This window comes from Kogia breviceps, chromosome 6 (assembly GCF_026419965.1).
Source record: "Kogia breviceps isolate mKogBre1 chromosome 6, mKogBre1 haplotype 1, whole genome shotgun sequence".
NCBI lineage: Eukaryota > Metazoa > Chordata > Mammalia > Artiodactyla > Physeteridae > Kogia > Kogia breviceps.
The window spans coordinates 146,461,147-146,475,649 of record NC_081315.1 but is presented as its reverse complement, the minus strand read 5'-3'; the positions used below and the strand labels follow the sequence as shown (position 1 = coordinate 146,475,649).

The 14,503-nt window shown below is 63.2% G+C and overlaps 1 protein-coding gene across 1 annotated transcript; it reads right to left on the bottom strand.

Moving 5' to 3' along the window:
• Positions 1 to 8,364: 8,364 nt before the first annotated feature.
• NKX1-1 (NK1 homeobox 1) lies at positions 8,365 to 11,882 on the bottom strand. Its single transcript, XM_059066040.1, has 2 exons — positions 11,426 to 11,882; positions 8,365 to 9,218 (listed from the first exon to the last, which is right to left on the bottom strand). The coding sequence occupies exons 1-2, from the start codon at positions 11,880 to 11,882 to the stop codon at positions 8,365 to 8,367; spliced, it is 1,311 nt and encodes a 436-aa protein (XP_058922023.1).
• Positions 11,883 to 14,503: the final 2,621 nt, after the last annotated feature.

Genomic DNA, 14,503 nt, shown 5'->3' with positions numbered 1-14,503 from the left:
GTTTTTTTTACATGTCTTTTAAAATCTTTCTTCCTCTGTTACCTTTTTTTCTTGTGTGTTAAATGGCTGTTTAATTCCCTTGTAATACCTTAATTCCTTTGTGTCTCTACCACTATTTTTTTTTTCTTTTTTTTTTTTGTGGTACGCGGGCCTCTTAGCGTTGTGGCCTCTCCCGTTGCGGAGCACAGGCTCCGGACGCGCAGGCTCAGTGGCCATGGCTCACGGGCCCAGCCGCTCCGTGGCATGTGGGATCCTCCTGGACCGGGGCACGAACCCACGTCCCCTGCATCAGCAGGCGGACTCTCAACCGCTGCGCCACCAGGGAAGCCCTCTACCGCTATTTTTAAAGTAATATTTTTCAGTGGTTGCTTTACGGATTATGATGAACAATTTAATACAATCTAGTTTGGATGAATAACAGCTTAATTTCAGTAATGTGCAAAAACTCCATTAGAGCTCTGTTTCCTTCCAGCTCTTTTCTGCTATTTTTGTCATACAAATTGTATCTTAATAGATTGTAAGCCCATCAACATAGTTTTGTAATTATTGCTTTATGTAGTTGTCTTTTAAATCAGATAGGAAGAGAAAAGGTTTACAAACACAAGCACATTTATACTGTCTCTTATCTGGCTCTGCAGTTCCCTTTCCCAGCGCCCTAATTTCTCTTTGAGGATTTGAATCTGATATGTTTCACTTCAACCTGAAGCACTCCCTTCAGTGTCTCTTGTAGGGCCGCTCTGCTAGCAGTGAAGTCTCTCTTCATTTTTGTCTCTCTGGGAATGTCTTCAATTCTCCTTCGTTTTGAGGAATAATGTTGCTGGATGTAGAATTCTTGGTTTAACGGTCTTTTTCTTGCAACACTTTGAGTGTGTCATCCCACAGCCTCCTTGGCTGCAGGGTTTCTGGAGAGAAGCTAGCTGTTAGTCTTTGGAAAGAAGCTTCGAACACGAGTTCGTTTTTTAATTGCTACTTTTAAGATGCTCTGTTTGTCTTTATCCTCTGACTGTTTTAACCACGAAGTGTCTAGTTAAGGTCTCTTTGTGTGTGTCCTACTTGGAATTTGTTGAGCTTCTTGGTTGTAGAGATTGTTTCTCATCAAACTTGGCCACTGTTTCTCCTAAGATTCTTTCTGCCCCGTTCCCTCTCTTCTCTCCTAGGACTCCCATCATGTATACACACTTGGTTGATGGTGTCCATTGGCTTCTGAGGCCTGTTCATTTTTCTTCGTTCTTCCTGTGTCTCAGACTGGACCTGTTGACTTATCTTCAAGGCAGCTTAGTGATTAGCTAATGATTGGACAGAGATTTCCTTAAATGCTTTGATGCAGTGAGTCTGGTGGTTTTCTGACTAGCTGTGTGTGCGTGTGTCTGTGTGGTGGGCACACCTTCAGCGCCCTGCCAGCCAGCTGCTGACTCTGCCTTGGCTCTCACTTGATGAATGTTTTGGGCTTTGCTCCATGAGAAAGTAGCGTGTTATAGTTTTAATTGACATTTCTCTTAGGAGTGAGAGCAAGCATTTTTCATAATGTTAAAGCATTCATTGTTTATCCTTTTCTGTGAATTGTATTCCATACCCTTTGCCCAGTTTTCTGTTAGCTTATTGGTTTCTTATTAAACTGTGGGAGCTCTTTATTCATTAACAAGCTGTACATGCTGAGTCACAAATGTTTCCTCATTTTATCTTCTGAGTTTGCTTATGTTGTTTTTTGCCATGTAGATTTTTTATGTAGTTGAATTTAACCCACCTTTCATGGCTTCTGAGTTTTGTATTCCTTCCCCACTCAAAGATTGTATTAAAAAATTCTTCCATCTTTTCTTCTAGTACTTTTATAGGTTGCATTTTCATGTTTAAGTCACTGATCTACTTACCATTTATTTTGATATAAAACCTGGCTCTGGAAATTGTTTTTTATTTTAAATACCTATCCAGGTGTCCCAACACTAGTAATGAATTCACTTGTTTTTGCAAACTTAAAATATTGCCTTTATCATTTGTTAAAGTCCCTACATACAGTGGTTCTATTTCTGAACTTTGTTCTATCTCATCAACTCATCTGCCAATTTATATATCATACTGTTTTAATTACTGTGCCTTGGTAGTCCATGCCTATGTCAAAGACCTCTTATATTTCTGTCCTCTTTTGTATAACTGCAGGTAAAGTCAGGTAACTGGTGTGTTTATAAGATTTAATTTAATTCGTGGCTGATTTGTGACCGGTGCTCTTGGCATCGCAGCTTGTAATGAAGATCCGTGAGTGTTTATTAAGACCAGACCCACAGGTCCATGTGTTTCTGGCTGGCGGGAGCAGCAGCGGGGCCCGGGCTGGCCCTTCTGGCCAGTGGGGCCCAGTGGCCTGTTCCTCGGGGAGCAGGCTCCACCACTCTGAGCCCAGGACCCCCAAGAAGTGACTTGGTGCGGAGGGGGTCCTGGGTGGGTCCCACTTGCCTCAGAGGCCCCAGCGGAAGCAGAGGAAGCTGCACCCCCTCCCTTGGTGCCCTCAGTGCCCCCCCTTCCCATCTGTCTTGTCACGTGCTGCTTGGGACCCCACGAGTCAGGGAGGGGCAGGGGGGCCTGGGACAGCCTGGGCAGTAGGTGGGTTTGGAGCCAGCAGGGGAAGGCTACACCCCGAGTGCCTTGAGGAGCCCACCTGCGTGTGGGAGAGAGCAGGGTGCCCGGTGAGGACCTGGCAAGCAAGAGCCGGACTGCCTGGGGGCGTGGGGCCCCAGGGCCTCCGGGCGTCAGTGCTGGCATTTGGGCTAGGCAGATTCTCGTCAGGAGGGCGGGAGCAGTGAATGGGGAGTCCCTGTCAGCGCGGGTGGTGTGGGGCAGCGTGGGTGGGGCTGGTGGGAGCGGGTCCTCGTGGTGCTGAGGGCTCCGGCTCCAGCCTTGGACCACGGGGGCTGCTGTGGGGTGCGGGGTGGGGTGGTGTTGCACCCTGGTCCAGGGCACCCTGCCTGGGCCAGGCAGCGGGATGGCAGGAGGGAGGCTGGCAGGGCTGTTACGGTGGCAGTCAGAGCTGGCTGCACAGAACAGAGAACTTGAGTAACAGTGGCTTGTGAACGCAAGGTTTTAAATATGCTTCTGTCCTAGGGTGGTGCCCAGGCTGGGGAGGAGGCCGCGCAGAGCCATTGGGCCTCATCCCTTCCCAGTATCAGAGCACGGGGCCTGCATCCCCCAAGGCTACCTCTTGGTGCAAGGTGGCTGCTGGAGCTCCAGCTGTCACTGGGTCTGTGGAAGGGGCCAGGGGGTGTGTGCCTTGGGCTCAGCCATTTCCTGTGAGGAGCCTTCCTGGGAGCCCCTCCAGCAACATACACTCTGCTCATGCCAACTTGGCCAAACCTAGTCACATGGCATTGTCCAGCTGCCCAGAAAGCAGGAAAAGTTGTCCTTACTCTGGGGATGCGCGCCCAGCTGCCCTCAGCCCTGTGTCCTGGCAAGAGGGAGAGCCTGTCAGTGCCCAGCAGGGGCTTCTCCAAAGGGGGCCACCACACGGCTGTCTGGTATGGGGTGGGACATGGCACCCGGATTGTGTCCTGCCTACAGGGGGTGTGGCCGTGGAATGGATGGGAGGGACTTCCCCCCGCCACCCCGTGGACCTGTGTGCCTCAGCTCTGCACCCTCCCCTTGAGTGACAGTCCCTGCGTCCCTGGGAATGACCTATTTGATTCCTCCCCACCCCCTCCCTGCTACTACTCCCCTGCCTGCCCCCAGGTTCCCCCAGTTGTCTGTCCAGCCTTGCCTTTCCCCGTGGAAACACCACACCCTCCAGGAAGCCGCACATGGCTGGGTAAGGTCCCCCAGCTGAGTGACACTTCAGTGGCCCAGGATGGAGACCTGGGTGCCACCCTGGGATGGGGGACGTGGTAGGTCACGCTGGCTGACCTGGAGCAAGGGGTGGGAAGTGGGGAGGGGCACAGGAGGCTGAGTGATGGGCCAGCACCACGGGCCTGGGGAGGGCTGGGGGGCCTGGAGAGGGGGCCACAGGAGAGCTTCCGTGTTCTGTGGAGGGGGACGGGGACGGAGCGGGAGTTCAGTGGGTCCTGGGAGGGGAGTGAGGTGCCGCTGGGGCACTTCAGAGATGGGGGAGAGCTGGGCTCGGCCCTTGGGGCTCATCCTTGCCTCTGCAGGCCGGGTGGGCACAGTGGGTCCCCCAAGCTTTGAGAAGGAATCGGCAGCGTCCGCGGCAGGAAGGAGCAGCAGCAGACCTGGCACCGGAGCGGGATGGGCTGTGGGCGGGCAAGAGGGTGCGTGACGGGCGGGGGAGGGAGGCCAGCGTAGACAGCTCTGGTGGCTCTGCGAGGGGGCCACACTGCAGGCAGTCGGAGAAGCAATCCCGGGTCGGGTGGAGACACTAGAGCGTATTTGGACTCAGCACAGCCCGGCAAGGAGGGGTGGAGGTCCTGGGGCTGTGCCAGTCCTCCTGGCGCTGACACCAAAGTGGGACCGTGCGGGGGACAGGGATGAGGTGCCAGCAGGGCCACCGTTGAAGGGGGAGGGGAGGGCTGTGGCAGGACGGGCAGGTGGCGTGAGCCTGCCTTGGGGGTGGGACGGTGGGCCCTGGGGGGTCCTGAGCAGGGAAGTGAGCACAGTGGGCCAGGGGCAGGCTGCAGTCCAGGTGAGTGTCCCCTGAGGGTGTGGCCATGACTGGGTAAGGCTGAGGGTCCCCAACATGCCCAAACGGAACAAAGCTGCTTAAAGTTAAGTGGGGCAGGCAGGCAGGGAAACGGTGCAGCTGCTGGGATGCTCTGCAAGGGTGGTAGCCCCTGCACCCACTCCTCTTTTTACCAGGAATGAGAGCGCATCTGCTAGAAAAACTACATTTCCCAACCTCCCCTGGCTAGGAGTGGTCATGTGACCAAAGTTCTGGCCAATGAGATGTGAGCAGCTGTTACATGGGCTTCTGGAAATCGCCTTAAAAGGAGGCAGTTGTGCCCCTCTTCTCTCTTCCTGTTTGCTGCCTAGAATGTGGATGTGATGGCTGGAGCCTCACCCTCTATATGGGTCCATGAGGATGAGGGTCCAGCCCAGCCAGGATGAGGCAGTGGTGAGCTGGACAGAACTGGTTCTCCAAGGACCCTGGGAAGGTGTCCTAGCTGCCCAGGGCTGCCAAAGGTCAGCATTCCCTCACACAAGAGAAAATAAACAATCTCCTTTCAACTTCTGTTCATTCAGTTTTTCTCTTTCATGCAACCAAAGCCTAACACACAGCAAGGGACCACAGCCAGCCAGCTGTGGGCTGGGCACAAGGAAGGGAGGAGGGTGGGGCTCAGCAGTCCCTGGGCAGGAGGCTGGGGGGCAGTGTGGGGAAGGGAGTCCCCCAGGGAGGGCTCTGGGTGCCTGTGCTTGTCCGGGCCCGTACCTGCAGGGGCTGTGTCTTGCTTGCTCCTTCCACGTGATGGAAACTACTTGAGTACCATTCTGGGATTGGGGGTGGATGCTGTCTGGGGCCAGGGCTGGTCCTAGGGGCTGGAGGAGGGCCTTCCCAGAGTACATGAAGATCCTGGGGCTGTGCCACTGCTCATGGCACTGACAACAAAGTGGGACCATGGGGGGGGACAGATCAGGTGCCAGCAGGGCCACGACTCCCCTCTGCTTCCAGCTCAGGAACCCCAGGCTGAGAAGTGGGCAGGCAGGCCCCCCCCCATAGCCTATTGGGAGCAAGGGTGGTGGGGCCAGCTGGAGGGTCCCTGGGGAAGCAGCCAGAGGAGCCTGCACCCCTAAGTTCTCCAGGTACGTGGCGGATTCTGAGGACCTGATAGGAGAGTGAGCGGGAGGGCTGGGGTGGGAGCTGGGCCTGTGGGCACCTCCAGGAGGGGCAAGGGCACTCAGGCCGGGGCCAGGGCCTGTTTCTTCCCACGTGACCATGTGCAGATACCCGCAGCTCGGATGCCACTCGGGCGTGGGGAGGCTCAGATGGGCTGACACAGGGCCCAGCACGTGGTAGGCACGCACCAAAGAGAGACTGGAGGGGCCCAGGGAAGTGACAGGGAGCCATCCCCGCTCCCGCAGCAGGGCCTGCACAGGTGCTCAGAGCAGCCGCGTCTGCCTAGCGTGTGGGCCAATCACGGCTGTGGTATCAGCTCAGGGCTGAGTCCGCCTGGAGGTGGAAACGGGCGGGCGGGGGGCGTTGATTCCCTGCCTCATGGCTTCCAACGGCCCCCTCACGGGTGCCCTGAGCCACAGCTGACTGATGTTGAAGGGTCCAGCGGTGTGGCCGCCTTGTTTCTGGGCAACCGTCGTGAGTGAGGGCAGGATGCGGGACGGGGAGGGGGAGGAGGCCAGAGCTGTCGAGTCTCGAGTCTGAACCCATCCCTCTTCTCCCCTCCTGCCCCACCGTGGACAATGTTGCAGGACCAGGCCTCGTGGAGGGTCGGGGGCACTGGTCTTCCCTGACCTCTCCCTTTGTTCCAGCAGGTTCTGGCCCAGCAGGTGGGCTTAGGGGAGGGAGGGAGGGGAGGGACCCCTGAGGGACAGGTCCGGCTCCTGCAAGGTCCTCATGGTTTGCCCTCCTCTGGCCTCTCCCCCCAGCTCCTGAAAGTGGAGGCTGTGTCTTTTTGCTTGGCAGCCCCTGGCACCCTGTTTGGGCTAAGTGCACAGTAATGCTGATGATTTGAGGCCAAGAACCTTCTGGAACGTTCTGGAGCCTTCTGGGGCTCCTCTGTCAGCTGTCTACACCCTGGAGGCCCAGGCCTCAGCAGTGAAACCAGGGGTGTCCTCATCCTTCCGCACCCCGGCCGGCCGGTTAGATTCGGGGACATCCCGGCTGCCCGCAGGTTGGGTGGAGGATTCGGGTGACGGCTAACTACCAGCAGCGAGAACACTCCGAGACTTTCAGCAGCACCAGCCCTGAGCTGATGCGGAGGGCGGAGGCGGAGCGGCGCATGGCGGGGAACTGGGGTCTGAGGCAGGTGAGGGGCAGCCAGCGAGAGGCCGGGGGCCCAGGCGGCGGGGGCTGCATGGGTGGGCAGGGCGGTTCCAGCTGCCTCCGCCCCTCCCCCGGCGCGGTGGTCAGGGGCGGCCCCTCCCCCACCCTTTGCCCACCGGTGACGGAGGGGACACCGTAGGGCGCCCTCTCGTAGGTGGAGGCGGTGCGTGCGCGCCGCGGCTTCCCGGACTCGGGCCTGGACGGCGGTGGCTGTCACCCGCCGCAGGGCCCTCCTGCTCCCCAGCCCTAACCTCGGTCCCAGCCCTGCCCACGGCGGTGGGTGACGGGCTGAAGAGCGCAGGAAAGCGTCCCTCTGAGAGCTCGCTAGTCGCACACGCAGAGGGGTGTCGCCTCTGCGGGCGCAGGGCTCGGCCGCGGAGCAGCCACGGGGCGGGGCAGGCGCACGGCTTCACCGCGCCGGCGTCCGTGGACACCCACCTTGAGCGCCGGCGGGGCTGCGGCGGGGACCCCCTCACCGCGCGGCACTGCCCGCGTCCCCGAGCCGCGGCTCTCGCCTCGAGTCGGCCACCCGGCCCAGGCGCCGCCGCCTCTCGCCTCCCCCTCGCTCCCCAGCGCTCCAGGAGCCGGCGTGGGGACCGCGCCCGGAGCCGGGCTGCAGGCTGTTGGAGGAGAGGTGGCCGCGCCGGACTCCCGCGGGCCGGGCTCGGGGTCCGGCTCAGGCGCCGCTGGGCAGGTTGCTCCATCCCGGCCAGCCCCAGCCTTCCTCCACCGGGAAGCGGCGGGAGCCCCCTCCTCCTCGAGCCGGCCTGGTGCTCGGGGAAGGCAGCGCGGGTGCGCAGCGAGGCGGGGGCAGGGTGGGCGCCCGGTCAGGCGAGCGCTGCCCCCAGGCCCCACCGCGCGGGCACTGTCCCGCTGGGCCTCCCTCACCCCCAAGCGCCCCGGGCGGAGGAGGGAGACGGGGAAGGGAAGGAGCGGGGACCCGGGACTCCTGGACCGGAGCCTCGGCGCACACAGCACCAAGCCGCGCGCCGGTTCCCCAGCGCGTGGGGGCACCCGGGCTACGCAGGATGGGGCGAGCTTGGCTACGGGGCGCCGGCGGAAACTGGGGCTCAAGGCCCGCGCCGGGTCGAGCACCCCGGAGCGCCTCGGTCGCGCACAAGTCCCCACCGAAGGGCGGCGAGGAGGACGGGGCGCGGGCGATGAGGGAGCCTGAGGGACTTGGGTGCGGCCTCCTGCGGTTTATTGATTGAGTTCGGCAAAGTGCTTCCCAGAGGGCCGAGCTCGGCCCCGACGCGCGCGGACAGTCGTTTATAAATTTAAAACTCTTCTGTAGCAATCGGCTATATACAGAGTCGGCGACCGCAGCCTTACAAAACGGTCGACCGGCGGGCGCCCTCGGGTCCTGGGCGCGGCCTCGGGGGCACGAGGGCCGCGTGGGGCTGCCCAGCCCGGCGTCCCGTCCTGTCCCGAGGCCGTGCTCAGAGGTGCGGCGCGTAGAAGGCGGGCGCACCGTAGGTCTGCGAGCCCAGCACGAAGGGCGACAGCACCGCCGGGCTCGACAGGAAGGGCAGCTGCGCGGCGCACACCAGGCCTCCGGGGCCGTGCGCCGGGTACCCGGCCGGACCGTGCATGGCGATCGGTGCGCCCATGGGCGGCGACGGGCTGAGCGGACTGAGGCCACCGGGCAGCCCCGCGCCCGGCCCGGAGCCCGGCCCCGGTGCCCCTCCGCCGCCGGTCGGCGCGCTGGTATCGGCGCCCGGGTTCTGCTTCTTCCACTTGGTGCGGCGGTTCTGGAACCAGATCTTCACCTGCGTCTCGGTGAGGCTCAGCGACAGCGCCAGGTTGAGGCGCTCGCACACCGACAGGTAGCGCGTCGCCTTGAACTTGTTCTCCAGCGCCACGAGCTGCTCGTAGGTGAAGGCGGTGCGCGCGCGCCGCGGCTTCCCGGACTTGGAGTCGGAGCCCGTGCGCTTCCGCTTGGGCTTTGTCGCCGTCGCCGCGCCCTGCGGGGTCGTCCCCGCGTCCCCGGGGGCCGCCGAGGCTCCCGGCGGGCCCGGGGCTCCGGGCGAGTTCCCACGGGGGCCGGGGGCAGCGGCCTCATCGACAGCGCCTGGGGGCGCCTCGGCCTCGCTCCGGCAGCCCGACCCGCGGGCACCGAGGCCGCTACCGCCTCCCCGCGCCTCCGCGCCGCGAGCCGCCCCTGCCTCGGGCGCCTCGTCCTCGTCCTCGTCGTCGGGCGCCTCGTCCCCGCTGTCCGCGCTCGGGCTGCGGCCACCGCCGCTGCTGTAGCCGTTGGCCTCGGCCTCGTCCGCCTTGCAGGGGTCGCCGGCGTCTGCGGGCGGGGACGGGGCGGGGAGGGAGGACAGCACAGTTAGGACCCGGCGCCCTCCCTTCCGCTCGCTGGCCCCTCCGGCGCCCTGCTCCCCTTAACGAATCCCTTGTCCAGTTTCCGTTGCTTCTCTTCTTGCCTCCCTTTCCCCTTAGCCCACTCGTTTCCCTGCCCTCTCCCCTCCTTTCCTTCTCACCCTCCCGCGCTTTCTCTCTCCGTGCCCTGTGCATTCCTTCTCTCCAGAAGCCCCCCCTTCCCGACATCTCCCGAGCCCCGCGCCTTTGCCCCAGCGGGGCAGGACAGGGCCGCGGGGCTTGTGGCAGAGGGAGAGATCCCATCGATCCACGGGGCAGATACAAACTTAATTAAACTCATTTTGCGTAATGTACAAACTAGTTAACGGCCATTTAATTTATTTCAGCGTACATTACCCTCCAATTACCACAAGGCTCCAACAGAGCCAGCCAATTACTGGGCATTTAAGAGTGAGCCGGGCCAGAGTCCTGGGGTGAGGTTGGAGCCTGCTGTGGGGAGGCGATTTCCGGGGACCAAAAAAGTTGCCCTAGATCCATCCCTACCTCAAGACTTGGGGCCCTGGAACTTGGCCACCCTTGGCCCCTCGGCTGAGACCCCAGCAGGTCCAGGCTGGTCCCGACCAGGAGGGCCTGGCCTGGGCAGTGGGGGTCTAGAGCGGTGCTGAGACCAGCCGGGATGGGCGTCCCCACTAGATCAAGTCTGAGCAGCAGCTCCAGATCCTCCAAGCAGAGGCCCGCGCGGTGGCCGCGATCTGAATCTCAGAAATTTGGAAGAAAGCATCTGTCCCGGTCAGGGCCTGGCAGCGGTGGTGGGGAGGCGAGGGGAGGGCTGTTTCTACGCAGCCCCTGCTCCCACAGGTGGTCATACATCCAGGAGAGAAGCCAGGGCAGGCGCCCAGCACCATGCCGCCCAGTCGGGCACCAGGCCCCGGTCAGGTTGGCACGGAGCACTGGAGAATAAAGGACAAATTCAGTCCTGGAAGATTCCTCCAGGGTGACCACAGGCTGCGGGAGGCCGGCAGGGCAGATATCCTGGCCCCCACCCGTACCCCTCAGCAGGAGGAGAGACGGTCCCCCAGGTGACCCTGACAGCACTCCGCCATCCAGCTCCTGCTCTGTCCAGGAGTGGGCTGAGGAAGGAGGGGCCCTGACCCAGCTCCCTCCCTAAACTACCAAGAAACTGGGCCTTCCGACTGGGATGTCTTCCCCATTTGATGGAGTCCCCTGGCCAGGCGGAAAGCCTGAGGGGCTCCCCTCCAGCCTTCCTGCGATTGTTCCTCCTTCATCTGCGCCCAACCGGGAGGAAGCCCAGTGCAGGTGCCCTGAGACCCTTCGCCTGAAAAGGCCCACCCGAGCCCTGACGGCCCTGCGTGCCTCTCCCCGGGGGGTAGAGGGCCCGGGAAGTTGGAGGGAGGAAGGGCCGGCAGAGGGGCACCGAAAGCAATCAGGAGCCGGTCGAATGCAATTCTCGATCAATAGCGGCCCCTAATAAGTGTAATAGGTTTTAATCGAGTAATTATCCGAATTTTGACCCTATAATTTAGATGTTCGGGGGGAGTTTGCAAGGTGCTTGAAAGAGATATGCATGCAGCCGTAATGGGATATCGACCAGGCCGGGGTTGCGGGCCGCCCCATTACCGGCCGCTTTCCGCCGCTAAGCACATTTCCCCTTAACTGTAATCGAAGGGATTTAATTGTTTTTCCAGAGATAACCAGCGTTTTGTCACAATTAGTCTGATTTGTCCAAAAAAAAGAGAGAGAGAGAGAGACAGAGAGAGACAGAGAGAGAACGGGGGAAAAAAAGGAAATAAAAGAATGGAGGGAGGGAGCCGGAGGCTGCGGTGGGAGTGGGGAGGTCACGGGGTAGCCGCCGCGCAAGACTCCCTCTCCAATGCCCGGGGTGCGCGGTGGCCAAACCTGGGCCGGCCATGCAGTCCGCAGCCCTGGGCCCGGCCCGGGGGAGGCATCCCGGGAGGCACCGGGCGGTGCGGGCCCTGGAGTCCGGGTCGGACGCAGGCGGCGGGCAGGCTGGTGCGGGCCCCGCGCGCTGCGAACTTTCCACCGAGCCTTGGCGCCGGGCCGGCCAGGTTCGCCGAGGGGTCCCGGGAGCGCAAACGCGTAGACGCGGCCCGTCCCTCTACCCCCGCGACCCGGCGCCGGCCGTGCCCTACTCACGCGGCGGCTCAGCTCCGGTACCGGCTCCGGCTCCGCCGGCGGCGGCGAGGGCGCGGCGCTCCAGCTCCTCTGAGCGCGGCGGGCGTCCCGGGGCGGCGGGGGCCGGGGCGCACGGGGCGCACGCCGCGGGCGCCACGGGGCCCAGCAGCACACAGCGGCGTCTTCTGCTGTTGAACTTGTTGGGGTCCAGGATGTCCAGCACCGAGAAGGAGGTGGGGCGCGGCGGCGGGCCGGGCCGGGCCGGCCCAGCCCCCTCGGGCGCCGCGGGCACCGTGTCGCTGGCGGCGAGCGGCGGGGCTCCGGCCCGCGGGAAGGCGGGCGGCTCAGCGCGCCCGTCCATGGCGTCCCGGGCGGCGGCGGCGGCGGGCGCGGGCGGTGCGGGGCCCGGAGCGGGCCCGGGCGGCGGCGGCGGCAGCGCGGGGCCGTCCCCGGTGGCCGCCGGGCCGCTCGCGCTCATGCTGGCCTCCCGCCGCTGCGGCCGCTCGGGCCCCTCCGGCTACTGGGCTCCCATCCCCGGCGGCCGCGGCCGCGGCTCGGCTCGCTCTCCCGCGCCGCCCCGCGCTCGGGCCGCTGCTGCCTGGCGCCGCCGCCGCCTCAGGCGCCCGCCGCGCCCGGCCCGCTCATTTATGGCGGCCCCGCCGGCGGCGCCCACGCGCCCACTCGCCGCACACACGTGCGCCCGCAGGCGGCCGCGGGCTCCGCCGCCCTCGTTAGCGCGCGCGCCTAATTGGCTGCGAACGGTCCCGGGCGGAGGAGGCGGGTCCCGCGCGGGGCACACGGACTAAGCCCCGGGCCCGGCCGACAGACCCGCAGCCCGGAGCCGGAGCGCGGCCCGCGAGGGCGGTCGCGGTTCGCCGCGTGCCGCGCCGCTGCGCCTCCGCTCGTCCGGAAACGGCGCGCCGGCCTCCCGGGCGGTGGGGAGGGGGCAGCCCCGGCCTTTAGATAATCGCGGGATCCGCCCGCGGAGGGGCCGCGGAGGCCCCCGGGCGCGCCGGCAGGGCTGGCTGGGGCATCGCGGCGGCCGGCCGGCCTCTCCGCGGGCTCCCGGCGCGCGGGGCTTCGGCGCGCCTCGGCGGCCGGCGCGGAGTGGGGTCCTCGCGCGCCCACGCCCTGGGGCTTCGCCGCGTCGTCCGCCCCCTCCCAGGCGTCCCGTGGACCTCGCTCCCGCCTCGCTCCGTCGCTCCGCTCGAGGGCTGCTCTCGCGTCTCGGGGTCTCCCTCGCACAGGGTCTCCGGCCCTCTGTCCCCTCCCGCCCCCGCCCCCGCCCCCTTCGCGTCGTCAAATTAGGGCCTGGCCTCGAGTCCCCTCCGGGGGCGGGGCCGGCGGCCCCCAGGGTCGCTCATTAGACGTGGAATCAAAAATGGGGACGGCTGGAGGGCCCTCCCGCCCCCGCGGCCGCCCCGCCCCCCCAAAATGGGGACCGAAAAAATCGTACAGACGGCAGGAGGCCTGCACAAAAATCGATAGCCTCAAGCAAGGAGAAACGTCGCAGCAAACTCCCCCTTGCCACGCCCGGAGAAATAAGTCCTTCGGTCCGGGTGTTCTGTGTGCACATTCGTCTACTGCGGCGAGGGCTGCACCCCAGGGCCCTGGCCCTCGGGGCGGAGGGACCGGCTGGCGTCCGAGGGCGGAACCGCCGCTGCGTCTCTTCCCTGCACACGCCCGCGGGCACAGCGGCCGCGACCGCGGGACCCAGGCGGGAGCCGGCGGCCGTGTGCGCGTGCACGAGGGCTGTGCGTCGCCTCACACTGCGGTCCCCGGAGCCTGCTCTGCGCACAAGGACGGCTCCTTTGCAATTACCGCGGGCAATGATCCTTTGGAAGCAGAAATTAAAAGTTGGGAGAAATAATGGGGGACCGATTGGCTGTAATTTAGGCCAAGCTCGGACATGCTGAGCCTCGAGGAGGCGGGGTTCAGGGGCGGCGGGGGGGGGGTTGGCAGGCAAGACCTCCCCTCCCCCAGCCGGTCCCCTCCCCCGCGCGCTGGTCGGTCCCGAGATTCTAATCAGACCCACAACACTGTGTCCTTCCTTGCCAGGACTTGATTATTCTTTATCTTTAAATTATAAATCACCTCTGGGGGAAGGAGGGTGGATAATCTCTCATCACAGAGAGGTAATTATCTCCTTCCCACCCCCACCTTCCTGGAGGGACTCTTAGGCTCTCTCCACCCCTCCCCCAGCAAAGTGTGAATATAGATGTGCCCACGCACTCACACGCACTCACGCACACGCTCATTCTCCAGCACCCGGGCACACCGTGTGGACCTCGTGGCTCGCATATGCACCCACCAGCTCCGGGCTGGTCTTGGCGGAGGGGCACACAGGGTCCCCTGTCCCCTGAGCTGCTGCCTGATCCCCCATGAGGCACAGCTTCTAGGCACCCTAAGGGCTGGGCCCTGACCTGGCGCTGGGCGGCCGAGTCTCAGTGTGACATAGTGTCACAAGCCCCTCAAAGGCATGCTCACACCCCGCGCCTGTCCGTCCGAGGGTCACCAGGCGAGGCACAAACGCGGCAGTCCAGACCGCCACACGTCGCTGGGTGGGCAGGGGGCGGCCAGGGGTCTGCTTTCACCCCCCCTTATACGCACACGCGAGGAAGAGAAACGCGAGCTCTCTCGATACGACTGTCATTCGACATGAACACAAACACACAGAAAATGACGTGGTATATAATGTGGATGTAGTAGAATGTGTGGTGATCACCGCTAAAGCGTAGTGAGTAGAATACAATACGTTAAGTACGATGTGTAATGCGCACAATGGAATACTACACTGCAATACACAGCCGCACCGTGCTCCTCTCCAAAGCCCACGCCCACACTCAGCGCAGCCAAGTGCCGTCCCTGCCCAGAGGTGTGGGCTGCTGCAGGGCTGAGTGCTACCTGGATGAAAGCACTGTGCCTGTCCTGGAGTTTGGAGGTCCTTCCCTCCCCTTTCTTCCCTGCCCCTGAACATTCTACTGGGAGCTTGGGCAGGCAGGGAATGAATTGCAAAGGGCAGGGCAGTGGGGTGTGAGGGGGACCTCCGGAGCTACACAGGAGACCTCGGGGCGCTTTCCCGTGGGAAGGCGGGGTGCT

Excerpts from the sequence above, each read along its gene's own strand:
- NKX1-1 (XM_059066040.1), bottom strand. The coding sequence starts at position 11,882 with ATGAGCGCGAGCGGCCCGGCGGCCACCGGGGACGGCCCCGCGCTGCCG. Across the intron at positions 9,219-11,425 it reads TACCGGAGCTGAGCCGCCGC|ACGCCGGCGACCCCTGCAAG; the intron begins GTGAGTAGGGCA and ends CCCCGCCCGCAG.